The sequence below is a fragment of the Pediculus humanus genome, genomic scaffold (genome assembly GCF_000006295.1).
Source record: "Pediculus humanus corporis 1103172107667 genomic scaffold, whole genome shotgun sequence".
In the NCBI taxonomy this organism is placed as follows: Eukaryota; Metazoa; Arthropoda; class Insecta; order Psocodea; family Pediculidae; genus Pediculus; species Pediculus humanus.
In genome coordinates, this window is record NW_002987276.1 from 39,406 (window position 1) to 56,549 (window position 17,144).

At 29.2% G+C, this 17,144-nt stretch overlaps 3 protein-coding genes across 3 annotated transcripts; 2 read left to right on the plus strand and 1 right to left on the minus strand.

Annotated features, from left to right (window-relative positions):
• Positions 1–7,200: 7,200 nt before the first annotated feature.
• On the plus strand, positions 7,201–12,679 carry Phum_PHUM283310 (Copper-transporting ATPase, putative; the record flags this gene model as incomplete). Its single annotated transcript, XM_002426818.1, has 20 exons — positions 7,201–7,316; positions 7,407–7,617; positions 7,713–7,934; positions 8,022–8,151; positions 8,230–8,406; positions 8,496–8,659; positions 8,745–8,974; positions 9,127–9,316; positions 9,395–9,628; positions 9,712–9,961; positions 10,047–10,300; positions 10,387–10,584; positions 10,665–10,824; positions 10,930–11,098; positions 11,177–11,321; positions 11,405–11,525; positions 11,630–11,772; positions 11,856–12,059; positions 12,136–12,356; positions 12,433–12,679. 20 exons carry the CDS (start codon positions 7,201–7,203, stop codon positions 12,677–12,679), a joined length of 3,786 nt encoding a protein of 1,261 aa, XP_002426863.1.
• A 2,084-nt stretch (positions 12,680–14,763) lies between these two features.
• Phum_PHUM283320 (uncharacterized protein) lies at positions 14,764–16,062 on the plus strand (the record flags this gene model as incomplete). The annotated part of the gene is made up of 3 exons (XM_002426819.1): positions 14,764–15,422; positions 15,517–15,794; positions 15,902–16,062. The coding sequence occupies 3 exons, from the start codon at positions 14,764–14,766 to the stop codon at positions 16,060–16,062; spliced, it is 1,098 nt and encodes a 365-aa protein (XP_002426864.1).
• A 97-nt stretch (positions 16,063–16,159) lies between these two features.
• Positions 16,160–17,137, minus strand: Phum_PHUM283330 (uncharacterized protein; the record flags this gene model as incomplete). Its single annotated transcript, XM_002426820.1, has 1 exon — positions 16,160–17,137. The coding sequence occupies one exon, from the start codon at positions 17,135–17,137 to the stop codon at positions 16,160–16,162; it is 978 nt and encodes a 325-aa protein (XP_002426865.1).
• Positions 17,138–17,144: the final 7 nt, after the last annotated feature.

The window sequence follows — 17,144 nt, forward strand, 5'->3', positions numbered from 1 at the left end:
AGGGAAAATTTAAACCGGAACTTAGGAGAGAGGGGCGGGAAAAGGAGGGGTGGAGGGGAGGGTAATAACGAGAGTAGATTTGGCAAATTAAAAAATAAATAAATAAAAAGTTTAAAACTTTTCCGCAACAACTTCCGCAATAAAAACGTTAAACGCAACACGATTACAAATTTTATTTAAAAAAAAAAAAATTTTTTTCGAGACTGCCCTGATTTTTCTTATTATTATTATTATTATTATTATTATTATTATTATTATTATTATTATTATTATTACTTAACATTGAAAAAATTTTGAAATTATTTAAAAGAGAAAAAAAAAAAAAAATTTCTTCTTTTCGAATTTTAGAATATTTTTTTTTTAAATTTAATTTTTTGCGCGCCAAAAAAAATTTTTTTTTTCTTTCGAATATTAGGAAATTAATAAGATTTCGTAACATTTACGAATCATAACCTATCGTATTTTTATTTATTTATTTTATTTAAATAAAAAGGAAAGAATAATAATAATTGTTCGGTATTTAAATTAAAAAAAAAAAAAAAGTTGGCAAACCTGTTTTTCTTTTATTTACTTTTTATTCTAAGAAATTTGTCGTTTTCGTCGTAAAAAAATTTTTTTTATATTTATTTTATTTGACAAATTCAACGTAATCAATTGTTTATGAAATTTTTTTTTTTTTTTTTTTTTTTTTGAAAAGGGAACGTAATTAATAAAATGTTATTAATAAATAATTTTTTATTAACAGTAAAAAAAAAAAAATGGCTATAAATCAAACTTTTAAAAACTATAAATAATTTTCAAGGTGATTGGAAAATTAAAAAAAAAAAAAAATTTTCTTTCTTTTATTTCGTTTGATTCTTATAAGATTTTAAATTAGAAAAAAAAAAAAAAAAATTTTTTTTGTCGAGTTCCGATCCATTTCCGGTTTCGAATATTAAATTTGACGTTTTTACTTTTAGAATTTTCGATTCGAGAATTTTCTTTGCATTTATAATAATAATAATAATAATAAATGTGAATAAATAAATGATAAATTTTTTTTATTTTAATGGTCAACCGGTCGAGAAAAAAAAATTGCGTGAATGTGCAATCGTGAAATTGTGTAAAAGTCATTTAATAATAAATAAACGGGGGGGGGGGAGGGACATAAACAAAAATGGCGTAACGAAAAACGGTCGCTAACCCTAAATTTAAAATTTTTTTTCAACCTGATTTTCAATAAAATGTTTAATATATAAATCCGCGCGAGATTGAAAACCGGAAGATGAACGGAAACGGTTTAGAAAAAAAACCGGAAACGATTTTATGACAAAAACTATTGAGATTATTACGTTACCAATCGTGTGACAAAATTTTTTTTTTTGATCATTTTAACAACGAAATGTTTTTATTCTCTATGAAATTATTATTATTTATTTATTTATTTTTCGCGAATGATTTCGCAATTTTGTTTTTATTAAAAACCGGCTGTGAAAAGAAAAACTTTCTACCCATTCTGACATTGCCATTTTATCAACCTTGAAATTACGAAATTGCCATTTTAAACGCACGCCTATACTTTTTCTCTTTTTCCATCTTCTTCTTTATGCTTTTTACAAACAAAAAAAAAGAGAAAATAATTGAAATTGTTATCATTATTATTATTAAACCGTACATGAAAAGTTAAAAATCGATTCGATCGATTTAATCGATATAATAAAAGTGAAATTTTTTTTAAATAATAATTTTTATTATTATTCTTTCATCAGGAAATCAATATTATAACCGTTTAATAATAATAATAATAATAATAATATTTTAACCGGATTTTAATATCTTAATGATGATAATGATAATAATAATTAAACGGAAACGATAAATGAACGTCGTAAATTTTTTTTATTATTTTTTTTAAATTGAATTATCGTAAAAATAATTAAAACGCTCAATCCAATCAGTGATCGGTTGTTGTTGTTATTATTATCATTATTATTATCATTATTATTATTTCCACACTTCCGGTTGTTAATTTCATAAAGTAACGAGTTTTTCTTTCGTAAAAGAAAAGGAAAAGTTTTAAATATGGTATTATGCCTTACAAAAATGCATTTTGTTCGTTTTATTTTTAATTAATTTTTTTCCCATCCGCCATATTTGTTTCTTTGGTAATTTTTTTAAAGTTTGAGTTTCCTTGAAAATAGAAAAAAAATAAATAAATAATAATAATAATAGTTACGATACGTGAAATAAAATTCGTTGCAAAAGGTTTCACATTTATTTAGTTATTTATTTTTTATTTTTTTTAGGTTGGTCATACACTTTGGAATCGTAACGATAAAGTTTTTAAAGTGGCATTCCTGATAATCAAATAATAATAATAATATTTTTTCCCGTTTTCCCGTTTTCGGGATATTTATATAGAACGCAAAAAAAAAAAAAAAATTATTTTTAATATTAAATACGAAGAATTTATGATTACAAGGAAATCATTAAAAGGTATTTTAATCGATTTAATAAGAAAAGAAAAACAAAATGGCGGATAACAAAAAAAAAAAAAAAATTTGAATCGAAAAAAAAAACTTGTTTTGACGCCCTTTATTATTAAATCACTCGTCGTCCTCTTTCTAATTATTATTATTATTATTAATATTTTAATTTTCTTATTAACATTTTTTATTATTTTGTGGTTCCCGATTCTCTCATCATTTAAAAAAAAAAAAAAATATCCCGTTTTTTTTTTTTTTTATTATTCCAAGGTTGCCAACTTATAATATCGAACTAATTAATTTTTAATTTTTTTTCTTTTCCTCATACGCGGAAATTAAAAATTGCGTTGGAAAAAAACAAAAATTGTCGCGCTTTTGTATTTTGTTTACACTATTCAAAATTTGTGTCGCAATAAAGAAAAATGTCGCCAAATTTATATAAGTAACGAATTGAGCGTGTGTGTGTGTGTGTGTGTGGCTGTCGTCTGTTGTTTCGTTTCCCCGTCGCCATTTTTTTAATTTGTATTTAAAACTCAATTGATTTTTTTTTTTTTGTTTGGTTGGCAACGAATTCATCGATTGCTAGGTTGCAACGAGCTTTTAAACATTTAAAGTTAACTTGTTTTTTTTTGTTTCAGGCAAAATTCTATTTTTCATTATTTAAATCTCTAATCAATCATGAGAGAAACAAAGGAAATAATTTTTAATTCAAGGTTTTTTACACACCACCTTCATCAAAATCATCAAAGCAAAACTCTGAGGAAAACCTTGAATGATTTCAATTGTCATCACCGCAAATATTTACGTAAGTAAGATTCCCTTAATTATTTACATTAATAGTTTTTAAGAAAGAATGAAAAAAAAAAAAAAATGGACGGAGAGAACACGAAGGGAAAAAATCAATTCGTGTAAATGCATGAATCTGACCGTACAAAAGACTTAAATGACTGCAAACAAACAAACAAACAAACAAACGACAAACATAATTTAAACAAAAGATTTTCTGTCCCCTTTTAATTTTTTCGTTTTTGGTTGTTTTTGAGTTGACAGTTGTTGTTGTTGTTGTCCACCATTTTGAAAAATTTCTTTCTTTTATGTAAATATTAGTTTAAAAAAAGACAGATAGATGGCAGTGGTAATTAATGCAAACAAATTTAAATTTATTTATTTGTTTTTTTTTTTTTTTTTTTTTATGATCGTGCAATTAAAACTCGGGATAGCATTTAAAACTGTCAAATAAATTTTTTCTTATTCAAATATTGACTTTTCACGATGGTTTTAAATGACCGACGGACGTCGTAACGAACTTATTTCAATCGTCTCCGGGTGTAATGACCAACGAATCCCTAGTTTTTTTTTAAAGATGGCCGATTTAGTTAAATTTTAAGATGGCCGATTGATGGAAATAATTTTCCTGTAAAGCTTTTCTTTTAAGAATTAATTTTTTAAAATTTTTAATTTCCTTCCGAAATGATTTAGCTCTTTTTCTTATTATTATTATTATTACGTAAAATTTAAATTTTATTTTTAAAAAAATGCAAATTAGTTAATTGCATTTGCAAATGTTAGGAAAATTATTTTGCCCCTTCAAAATGTTGTTTATGCAATAAAATTCTTGCCAAGCGTGCAAATTGCATAACGTGAAGTTTTCGTTTAGTAAAGGCTGGAAAAAATTTTTTTTTTAAATTAATTATATATGCGCGCGCACGAGGAAATAAATAGTAAAATAAAATGGAATTAAAATGAAATTAAATAATTTTTAAATTAAAATAAAATAAATAAAATGTAATAATAATAATAATAATAATAATAAACAAGCACGAGAATGCATTTAATAATTACAAAAAGAAAACGCGATGTGAAATTGGCGGGAAAAGATAAATTTCCGGTTATTCGATTCAATATCGAATATAAGTCTCGCCGTGTAGGGCCCCGAAAATTGTTAATAGAACAGTGAAAGTTTTTTTTTTTTGAATAAACAGAATGAGATCACAACAGGTTAACTTTTTTCAAAAAAAAATTATTTTCGTACATTAATTAAATTGATAAATTTCTTCTTTTTAAAATATAAATTGAAATTGTAACGGTTTTTTTTTTTTTTTTTTTTCACTAGTTTTATATTATTAGTAGCATTTAATAATTAATGTCGTATTAATTTTTTTTTTTTTTTTTTTGCTTTATAAACAAAAGGAGAAAACTCTCAGATCAGATATGAAAATGATGATAAATTATTAATTTTTTTCTGGTTATGTATATCACCATTATGGTTTAAACTCGTGAAAAACTTTCGATTTATATTTTAATTTTCACATCATTATAATAATGATGATGATTATTTTTTAATAATAAAAAAAATTATTCGGTGATTCGTGCATTCAATTTTATAAAAAAATTATTATTATTATTATTATTACTTTTTTTGTCGTGATAAAAATGACTTTTGGAATTTCGTTATCGGTGAGTGTATTTTTTTTTTATCCTTATCTTATTAATAATATTCAGTAACATTTTTTTATTTTATTTAAACTATTTCAAGCGTGTAAAAAAAAAATAACTTGTTTGCATTTCGTACATCACACATAAAACAATTATTATTATTATTATTTTTGAAAATGATGTTTTGTCAGCGATGTGTGTTGCCTGTCAATGTGCTTTTCGATCAATGTCAATTTAATTAATTCGATTATTGTTTTTATTTCTCGTAAGAACTGGAAATGTTTAACTTTTTTTTTTTAAATTATGTTTTTCATGTCGTAATTCACTTTGGACAGTTTTATATACATAAACATAACATTTTTTATTATCTTCTGCTACTACTACTACTACTACTATCTCATGCACTTATTATTATTATTATTATTGCGAAATGTTTTCATATGAAAATTTTTTTGTAAATGCACTTTTAAAACTTAATTACGAAGGACAACCCATGTGTTCACCGTGATAGTTATCGATAATAAATGTGAAATTTTTTATAAAGTTTCGATTATTTATAAATCGAATTGGAAAATGAAATGTCATGGTTGTCACTTTGTGCCAACTCATTGTTCAAACAAACAAATTTTATTTCCTTTTAATTTAATATGTTTGTTGTAAATTTGTTGTTAAAAGTTGTAAATGGATATTGAAAAAATTTTTTTTACTTATTTGCTTATTTCTCATATTTTACCACAACTGCCCCCGTAATGTTTATCTTTAATAATTTGCTACAATGGCAATAACAACAACAACAACAAAATCATGGAATGACAATAATAATAATAATAACGACAACAACCAATTTTTTTTTTTTTTTTTTTTTTTTTTTTAAACGTTTGTTAAAGTTTTATATTTTGTTTGCAGTATTGCTAAAAACCTTTATGGTAAATAAACACATGATTGAATTTTGTTTTTTTTTTGTTTTTTTTTACTTGTGGCAAAAGAAAGAGAGAGAGAGAGAGAGAGAAAGTATGAAAGTTGGCATTCGAAAAGAATAATTTTTTCAATTTACTTTCATTTAATATTTTTTTTAAAAATTAAATGAAATCAATTCTATTATTAAATTAACTTATTTAATCTGTGTTAAAACACTTGAGATTTTGACACAAACACATTGTCAATTAATTTCTTTTTTTCTTCGATAATTTTTATCATCATTTTCATTTCAAGTATTTTTTTTTTTAGAAATTATTTAGTTTTTAACGTTAAACGTTGAATAATAATAATAATAATAATAATAAAATTGGTTCGCGAGGTGATTGAACGGAAACGTTTTTAATTTTTTTGTTCTTTTCTTTTCGCCATAATTAATTATAGCGTTAAAAAAAAAAAAAAAATTGTTTTGTTTTCGTTGTCCAGCCAGAGATTGAAAGAGAAAGTTTCGTAATAAAACAATTTTTTTAAAAATTTATTCGAGTAATCGATTCGGTTCGAATCGAACCGTTCGAGTCGTCCGAAATTTCATAACGTACAAATAAAATTTTATTTAAATAATAATAATAATAATAATAAGTGATTCGATTTCAAGGATTGTTTGCCGTTAAAAAAAAAGAAAAAAAGCCGTTTGAAATATTTTCGTTATTATTATTATCATCATCGTCGTCGTCGTTTTCTGTCTTTGATAAGTTTGGAAAAGTGTAAAGAAAAAGTTTTTCCCTGATAAAGTGCGCGAAAAGGAAAATTACAACGGTTTTAAGGTTTTTTTTTTGTTTTCCGGAAATCGTATTCGGCGTTTTCGACAGTTCGAAAGGGGAGGAGAAGGGGAGGGGAGAAGAGAGGAGGTGTAAAATATGGTGGGACGAAGGTGTTAAATTAAAAATAATAATAATAATAATAATAGTAATAATAACCCGCATTTTGTCGATTGGAAAATTTTTATTTATCTACGAGGTGTGACAACGAACGTCCGAAACCGTCGTTTAGTCTTCCTTTAAGGTTTACTTCCATGCACGAACGGTTTCGTTTAATAATAATAATAAAACACGTCGATTGTTTGTTGTTTGTTGTCGTTTGTTATTATTATTATTTATCAACATTACTTGTTGTGTTAGAATTGTGTGACGAGAAACGAATCTACGACGACGACAGCATCATCATCATCATCGTCGTCGTCGTCACGTGGAAGATTTAAAAAACACCTGTGAAATTAATAAAACGGGGAAAAATAATAATTTTTTTTTTTTTTTTTTTAATAATATAGTGTTAATAATTTGTTTTTGTTTTGTCACCGACTGTCATCATTATCATCATCATTATAATGTTCAATTTCAGAAACGAAAGAAAACCGTTGATACAAATTCATGAAGTTGTCAGTTTAAGAAAAGGATTAAAAAGGAACGCACTGCAGCAAACGCAGCCTCTCCTATCGGAAGAGTAAGAATTTTTTAAAGATGATTTTTGTGATGACGTCACTTTATAACAAAAGCTTAAATTTTGTTTTTTTTTTTGTCATAATTTTTCCAGGGATTTGGATTATTCGTGGCCCGCGAAAGAAGAAGGAGAAGGAGAAGGAGGTGGTGGAGTAGGTGGGGAAAGTAAAATCGATTTCAATTTAAAGGAGGTCGATATGAAAACAATGGAAGTTGCTGTTAAAATCGAAGGCATGACTTGCATGTCGTGCGTTCGTAACATCGAAGGAACGATGTCTTCCAAACCCGGAGTTCTTAAAGCGAACGTTCGTATAATTATTATTATTATTATTATTATTATTATTATTTTTCGAACGAATTTTATTTTTTAATTTTGTTTTGTTTTGTTTTATTGGAAAAGGTGAATTTGGAAAAGCGTAAGGGTGTTTTTTTAATAGATAAAGGACTTCTCTCGTCGTCTGATTTGGTCAACCTCATACAGGAAATGGGTTTCGATGCGAGTTTTTACGACGAGATAAACACCAACAACGTTTTGATACACATAGAAGGAATGACGTGTAATTCTTGCGTTAAAAACATCGAAACGACCATTGGAAAAGTCAAAGGAATCAATTCCGTTAATGTAATTGGAAAACGATTTTTTTACTACCTTTAACTGAGGTTGTTGTTTTAGTTAAAAAGGTTTCCTTTTGTTTTTTTTTTATGTTAGGTCAGCCTTGCGAATAAATTGGGTACTTTTTCATACGATCCGACACTCGTGACTCCAGTTCAAATTCGTTCTGCCATCGAAGACATGGGTTTCGACACTAATTTTCAAAATTCTCCGCCCCCAACAGGAGGTAAAGTCAAAAGAAAATTTTTTTTATTTAAATATTTATAACGAATTTATTTAGGAAATTTTTTTTTTATTTAAAAAGGTCTTTTCCCGATTGAAACCGATCCGATGGTTGAAAGTATGATGGAAACCCCAAAGAAAACGGTGAGCATGTCAATAGACATGGAAGTAGAGTATTCGAAATGTTTTCTTCACATAAAGGGAATGTCTTGTGCATCGTGCGTGGCAGCCATTGAAAAACATTGTAAAAAAATTCAAGGTAAGTTAAATGTATACAGTCGAAACAAGCGTAAATGAAATGTGAAAGCGATGGAAAATTATTATTATTATTATTTTTTTTTTTTGCAGGTGTCGAAAGCGTTTTAATAGCTTTGTTGGCAGCAAAAGCGGAAGTTAAATACAATGCGCAACTCATAAGTCCCACGGATATAGCAAATTCCATAACTGATTTGGGTTTTCCAACGGAAATTATTAACGAACCTGGTACGGGAGAAGGAGAAATCGAACTCCAGGTAATTTTCCCCCCCCCCCTTTTTTTGAACTTGGAAACAACAATTATTTGTCTTTTTTTATTCATTATTTTTAAATTTGTAACAGATCACGGGCATGACTTGCGCATCTTGCGTCAACAAAATCGAATCAACTGTTAAAAAAATAAATGGCGTTTTTAGCGCATCCGTCGCTCTCACAACTCAAAAGGGTAAATTCAAATACGATTTAGAAAAAACGGGACCACGTGATATAATAGAAACAATAAATAAATTAGGATTTAAAGCTGATATACTTAGCAGTAAAGATAAAGAATCAAGGGCGTATTTGGATCACAGGTTTGACATTTTACACACGTGTGTGATAATAATAATAATAATAATAATATTATTGAGAGAGAGAAAGACGTTCATTTATCGATTGTTCGAATGGAAAATTTTTCTTTTTTCTTTCTCACTCTCTTTCTCTCTCTTTCTCTTTTTTTTTTCAGAAAAGACATTGCCAAATGGAGAAATGCATTTTTTGTTTCTTTGGCATTCGGTGCTCCTTGCATGATAATAATGGCTTATTTCATGTTGGGAATGAAATTGGGATACATTGATCACAAAGACATGTGTTGCATCATACCCGGTTTATCATTGGAAAATTTATTAATGTTTTTATTTTCTACACCCGTACAGGTAATTTCGATTTGAAATTTATTCAAAAGTTAAAAATTATTTTGTTTTTTCCAATTTTGTTTATATTTTCCGTTGCAGTTTTTCGGTGGTTACCACTTTTTCATACAGGCTTACCGTGCCGTCAAACACAGAACAACAAACATGGACGTTTTGATAACCATGACAACATTTATATCGTACATTTATTCTTGCATAATACTAATAGTGGCCATTTTGCTTCAACAAGCCAGAAGTCCTCTTACTTTTTTCGACACTCCTCCCATGTTATTAATGTTTATTAGTATGGGACGTTGGTTGGAACACATAGCCAAGGTATAGATCCTTATATATTTCCCCCCCCCCCGTGACGTAATAAATGTTTTAAATCGAATTCCTTTGTGATTCAATTCCAAAAGGGCAAAACATCCGAAGCTTTATCGAAGCTTTTATCGTTAAAAGCAACCGAAGCGCTTTTGGTTAAACTTGGGGATAATTTTGAAGTGATGTCCGAACAACAAATATCGGTGGATTTGGTTCATCGCGGTGATACTTTGAAAATTCTACCCGGTGCCAAAGTTCCAGTCGATGGAAGAGTTATTTTCGGTCATTCGGCGTGCGACGAAAGTTTAATAACCGGTGAAAGCATGCCCGTTGTCAAAAAAACAGGTTCGGTCGTAACAAATGAATTTTTTTTTATTTAAACTACTCATTTCACTTAAGGTTAATGTTGTCTACGGTTTTTTGTTTTAAGGTGCGGACGTCATTGGCGGTTCCATCAATCAAAATGGTCTTTTGTTAATAACGGCAACTCACACCGGGGAAAGCACGACGCTTTCTCAGATAGTTAAACTGATTGAAGAAGCGCAAACTTCAAAAGCTCCCATACAACAGCTTGCGGATAAAATAGCCGGATATTTTGTACCCTTCGTCATTTGCGTTTCTTCAATCACTCTCGTCGGATGGATAATAGTCGGTTACATAGACATCGATTACCTTCCCATAACGGTTAGATTCATTTACTTAACTATGAATACTCGATAAAGTTTTAAATTTTCCAATATGTTTATATATATATATATTTTCAATCGCAGCCCGCAGATAAAGAAGGTTACACAAGAGAAGAAATAATTCTTCAATTTGCTTTCCCTTGCGCTTTAAGCGTTTTAGCAATTGCTTGTCCTTGCGCGTTAGGTTTGGCAACTCCGACAGCAGTCATGGTTGGAACCGGTGTCGGCGCCTTGAATGGAATATTAATAAAAGGAGCGGAGCCTTTAGAAAACGCTCACAAGGTACAAATTTTTTTTTTTTTTTGCATTTTAAAAAAAAAAATCAAATGAGAAAATGAAATTTTTTCTTCTTCTTTTTTTAGGTGAAAGCCGTAATATTTGATAAAACGGGAACGATAACGAAAGGAGCTCCCTCAGTGTCGAGTATTTGCATGTTTGTCAAAGAAAATGTTTTTAGTTTGATTTCTTTGCTTTGCGTTGTCGGTACGGCAGAGAGTAACAGCGAACATCCAATCGGTTCTGGTGAGTCTACATTTCCTTGTTCTTTTTCTTCTCTTCTCTTCTCTCTCTTCTCTTCTCTCATTCATTCAATTAATAATTTAACTTTTTTTTTTTTTTTTTGCCAAGCCATCGTCAAGTTCGTGAAAAAAGTTTTGGGAAATGATTCCCTGGGTAGGATAACATCTTTTCAATCTGTACCCGGATGCGGTTTAAAATGCACGGTGACACAAGTTAAAGATTTAATAGAAGCCGGAAAAAAATCGGAATTGATATTAAATTATCAAAATCAAAGACGGTATGAAAATCCTTGAATTTTCTTTTAAGTTTATATATCTATCTCTGTTTGATCCAAATTCACTTTTGTGCGTTTCAGAACAAAATCCATCGGGACGATAACAATAGACTCCGTTAATTTTAACATTGATTTATCTGCCGAAAATCAACAGATAGTTAATCTTCAACAGTTATTTTTAATAAACGAAAGTGATTTAATAGAAGAAGGAAATAAAGAATATCAGGTTCGAGAGTAGTATATAAGTAAAAAGGAGGTATAAATTAAATTCTAATATACATGCAATGAGAATTTGATTGTATTTCCCAGGTGATAATTGGAAATCGGGAATGGATGAAAAGAAATGCGATCGACATTCCATCCGAATGTAATAACAGAATGATTGAAGAAGAAGAAGGTGGAAGAACGGCTGTGCTATGTGCGGTTAATGGTATGTTTATTTGCGAACCGCGAACCGATAAATATTTGTCAACACAAATCTCGTTCGCTTCAGGTTATTGTTTATTTATTATTATTATTATTATTATTTTTAAGGAACTCTTGTGGCTTTGATTAGTGTGTCGGATATGGTGAAATCCGAAGCCAGATTAGCCGTATTCACATTGAAAAAAATGGGTCTCGATGTTATTTTATTAACGGGTGATAATAAAAAAACGGCCGTGTCAATCGCCAAACAGGTATCGGCGCCATTTTTTTTTTTTTTTTTTTTTTTTTTGGTTATTTCTTTCTCGAACCCTTTTTGAACTTGTTACGGTTGCAGGTGGGAATCACGCGAGTGTTTGCAGAAGTCCTTCCGTCTCACAAAGTGTCCAAAATTAAAAGACTGCAAGAACAAGGATACAGAGTGGCAATGGTCGGGGATGGGGTGAATGATAGTCCCGCATTGGCTCAATCCGACGTCGGGATCGCCATTGCAAGTGGGACTGACGTTGCCGTGGAAGCTGCCGATGTTGTTTTAATGAAAGTACGAGAAGAAGTTTGTTTCTTTTTTTTTTTCTCGTTTTCTTTCATTTTTTTATAATTTTTGTAATTTTTTTCAGAATGACCTTTTGGATGTGGTCGCTTGCTTAGATTTATCCCGGCGAACGGTTCGTCGAATTCGATTAAATTTTTTGTTTGCTTCACTATATAATTTAATAGGAATCCCAATCGCTGCTGGCGTTTTTTCTCCGTTCGGTTTCATGATGCAACCGTGGATAGCGTCGGCAGCGATGGCTCTTAGCAGCGTATCAGTAGTTTGTTCTTCCCTAATGTTAAAATTGTGAGTTGACTTAGAGAGTGGTTAGAGTCGCATCGCACGAAAAACAAGTCTTATTTATTTATTTATTCGATTTAAGGTACAAAAAACCGACGAGACAAGAATTGACAACGTTAGAATTTTTATCGTCGACGGCGACGGACGAAAGGATTTCGATACATCAAGGATTGGACGACGTAGAAAAACCGCTTTTCTCACGTTCCACGAGCAGTACAATATCTAGGTATAGCCTATTATCGAAAAAAGCACTTTGGCGCGGTCGAATAATTTATAAACCTCTTCGTAAGGGCAATCAATATCTCTTGTTATGCTCACCTGTTACCTGAAAACGATTTAAAAATTTAACATTACACACGCGTCCGATCTAATCGATTCCTTTTTTATTTTTTTTTTTTTTTTTTTGTCCACCTTTAGTTTTATTAACGCCAGATTTATCAAAGGAATTAGAAAAAGTCAGGATTTATTCTCCCCCGGTGTTGGTGGTGGTGATGGACATTATGATAAAACCTAGTAAGTCCTCCTTTTCTTACCATTGATATGAGTAGATATGCTAATCAGTCAATGGTATTCCCGTTTTTTCTTTTTTTTTTTAACGCTTTTTAATATTTTAGTTTGCTCTAACGATTAACCCACAGACGCAACATAACCACCTAATACTTCCATTCCATTCCATTCATTTCATTCCAGTTGATTCCAGAAGATGATTTATTTTATCCGTGAATAATACTCACGTTTACAGGGATGGAAAATAATAATACTCGAGGGGGCCTTCCCCCTTTCGTGTAAAGGGGTGGGTCACGTTCAAAAGCGGGTTTTTTTTTTTTTTTTTTTTTTTGAATTTTCCCGCCAAAAATTTTTTAAAAATGTTTTTTCAGGTTTTTTTTTTTTTTGTCTTTTGATGCTTTTCTTTTCTTTTGTTTTCTTTTATTTTATTTATTTATTTATTTTTTTGTACGTTTTTGTTACTTTTTTAGATTTGATGTTGAAGTTGAATCGCTCACAGACTGAAATTTCAACCGCCAAAAGTTTTATTTTATTTTATTTTTTTTTTTTGTTAATTAAAAACTTTTGAGTGTTTTTGCCGCGAAAATTTTTTTTTTTTTTATAACGGGTTAATTAAACGGGTTTTTAAAATTTAAAAAAAAAAAAAAAGAGGAACCGGAAATTGTGTGTGTGTGTGTGTGTGTTTGTGAGAAAATCATCGATACTAACGATCACTTCCTGTAAATATTTAACTAAATATTAAATGGGGATCATTAAGCACGTTTTCATATTAACAAACTGTTCTTTTTATAAAAAAAATCATTTTCTTTCTATTTTCTTTTTCTTCTAATTCTATCGTAAGTATTTTTATTTTATTTTCTATTTTTTACACTCGTGTAATAATTTTAATCGAAGAAAAAAAAAAGGGGCGGGGCGAGGGGTTGGAGGGTAGGAGGAGAAGGAGGAGGAGTCACGCGAATAAATAAACCTGATTTTAATCTTTTCAGTTTTTCTTTATCTTTTTAAGAAGAATTATACTTTTCGAATTATAATAATAATAATAATAATTTGTTTGTTTTTAAATTAAATTTTCCAGGTTGTTAGGAAAAGATTTTCAAAAACCGGAAGCACAAGAAAGTTTATTGGGTTCCGATCACGAGGATGTTGTCATTGTCAAGAGCATGATGCCGTGGAAGACATCGTCGTACTTTATTAAAAACAACGAACAATCAACAAATTTTTTTTAATTTAATTTAATTTAATTTAATTTTTTAAAACGTTTTCGAAAATGTAAAGTTTTGGCGGGTGTGCGATGGCGGCTTCCGACGGTAATTATTACTTTTAGTAATTTAACTCTTTGATGAGATAAAATTTAAAATGGAGGACGATAAAAGGAATAACGGTTTAATAACGCGATGATGATGATGATTATGATGATTATGATTTTACGTCATCATTTTTTGAGAGTCCTCCATTTTGTAGTCTCCCCAGTTTCGCCAAAAAAAAAAAATTTTCCTCTTTTTAACTTCTCACAAACGGGGGGGAGAGGGGAGGGGGAAAAACTAATTTTTTTTACATGCAAAAGGAAAAAAACTAAAGAAAAAGTAATTTATATTTAAAAAAAGATATATACTATATATTGAATTTTTTATTATTATAAATATATATATATATACAAATATTTATTTCGTTAAGCGGTTTGTTATTTATTTTAAAACTTAAATGAGCGGATATCGTCTATAGCATTTGTTTACTCTATGGAAAACAACCGTTGATAAAAATACTAAATAAGGCCCTGAAAAATAATTGTAGAGCAGAAGATGTTTCGTTATTTTTGTTTAGTGGATCGCGATTGAAAATAATTATTTTAAAATGATTTTTTTTACACGATAGTTTATAGTGACGGGAAATTAATTTTTTTTTTAAAATGAACGCTCGTAATTGTATTAATTTAACGGGATTAGTTAAACTGTTGCAATTTCCATACATAAATAAAAAAAATTTAATAAAAATTGAAAGATGTTTTTCCGTTAATCATTATAACAGGACAAGTTGTGGGGGTGGTGGTGGTGGTGGTAGCATAGCTAACAAATCGCAAAAAATATTAAAACATAACGTATTCGATAGAAAATGTAAATTATTGCAAAGGGAAAAAGCGGCCTCATCGAAAGACGTTGAAGTTTACGATTATTTAAAAGAAGAAATAGGTTATAGAGTCTCTGATAGAATATTTAATATAAAAAGAAAATTTGATACTGTGATTGATTTAGGATCGAGTCGGGGTTACGTATCGAAAAATATAGAATCGGATACGATTAAAAATTTAATCATGGTCGATAATAGCGAATTGCTTTTATCCCAAAGTTTTTGTAACGATCCTAACGTTAATGTGAAAAAAGTCGTCTGTGATGAAGAACATTTAGAAGATGTTTTCCAACCTGAAACAATTGATATGGTCATAAGTAATTTAGCATTACATTGGGTGAACGATTTACCCGACTGTTTCAAACAAGTTAATAAAATATTAAAAGTTGATGGAGTTTTTTTAGGATCAATGTTTGGAATAGACACATTATATGAATTAAGGTATCATTTACATTAAAAAAAAAAAAAACAATTTGGGAAATTTTTTTATTTTTAAATTTTTTCTTTATTAATGTTAAATTTTAACTACGAAAAGGTCTTCGTTACAATTAGCCGAACTCGATAGGAGAGGAGGCATTTCTCCACATGTTTCACCATTTACAAAACCAACAGATATAAGCAGTTTATTATCAGCAGCAAATTTTAACATGCAAACAGTTGATGTAGATGAAATAGTTGTGAGATATCCTACAATATTTGAATTAATGAATGATTTAAAAGGTATGGGTGAAAGTAATGCGGCATGGAATAGGAGTTTACACATTTCCAGAGACACTTTATTAGCTGCATCTGTTATTTACAAAGAACTTTATGGTAATTTTTTAAAAATATTTTATTTTGTGATTAATTTCCTTGGATTTACTCTTGAATTTTTTTATTTGTTTCTATTGTAGAAAATACAAAATTAGAAAACATTGGAGATTTGACTGGAATACCGGCAACTTTTCAAATAGTTTATTTCATAGGATGGAAACCTGATCCGTCGAAGCCTCAAGTCGAACCCAAAGATCCTACAATGATATCATTAAGAGATTATTATAATTTGGGTAGCATAGCTGAAATGGGACCAGAAAAGGTTTAAAAAATTATTTAATAATGTTTATTTATGTCAAAAATTATAAATTTTTTTTTTTTTTTAAACAAAATAGGTTTCTTGAATGAATTTGAACAAAGAAATTTTATGAAAGAATAAATATATTAGTTTCATTAATTCCAATATTTAGTACATGATTTTTGATTGATTCATTAAATGATTGAGGACCAGATATTAAGACGAGAACATTCTCATCTTCATAATCGTTTATTTCATTTGAAACAATGGATTCATCGATTTTCTTATGTTTAATGATTTCATTGTAAGTAGATTTATTTTTTTTATCATCATCACAGCCGTCGTCATCATCACGCGATATAAATATTTTTAGATTGAAATTCCAATAATGATTTAAGGTAATTAATTCATTTTTAAGTATGACGTGTTTAACACTTTTAAAACTGCACAAAAATTTTATCCTAGTATTTTCATCATCGTCCAAAACGATGGATTTTGTAATATTATAGAGAGGTACGATACCGGTACCCCCGGCAAAACATATCAAATGATCGTAGGAATTTCTATCGTATTTAAATTCAGTGTAGGGCCCCCTCCAAAATAAAATGTCGTTCACATTAACCTTACGTATGAATTCCGACATGTTGCCATTTTTTATCAGCGAAACGTATATGGCGAAAATGCAACCGTCGTTTTCCGGTTCGTTTAACACGGGGGTATACGATCTCGAAATCAAATGATTTTCTTCGTTATATCCTTTCAGTATTAAATATTCTCCCGATTGAATGTTTAATTTACCCTCTAATAAATCGTAATCTACATCCACGACAGTATTTTCCAAACGAACGTCATCACAAGAATTTTTTTTCAAATGAACTCCTTTGAATTGAATAAATATTAAAGTATCCGTTACGTATTTCGAATCGATGATTAAAAATGGCGAATATTTATCTTGTTTTAAAGCGTTCGATTTGTTTTTTTTTTTATTTAATCGACCGGATTTCCATTTTTTTAAATTTTCTTCGTACACGTCGAATATGCACGGTTTGCAACCTGAACCACAACAATCGGAATCCTTAGGTTTGATAGGTTTGTCTTCTTCCATCAGTTTA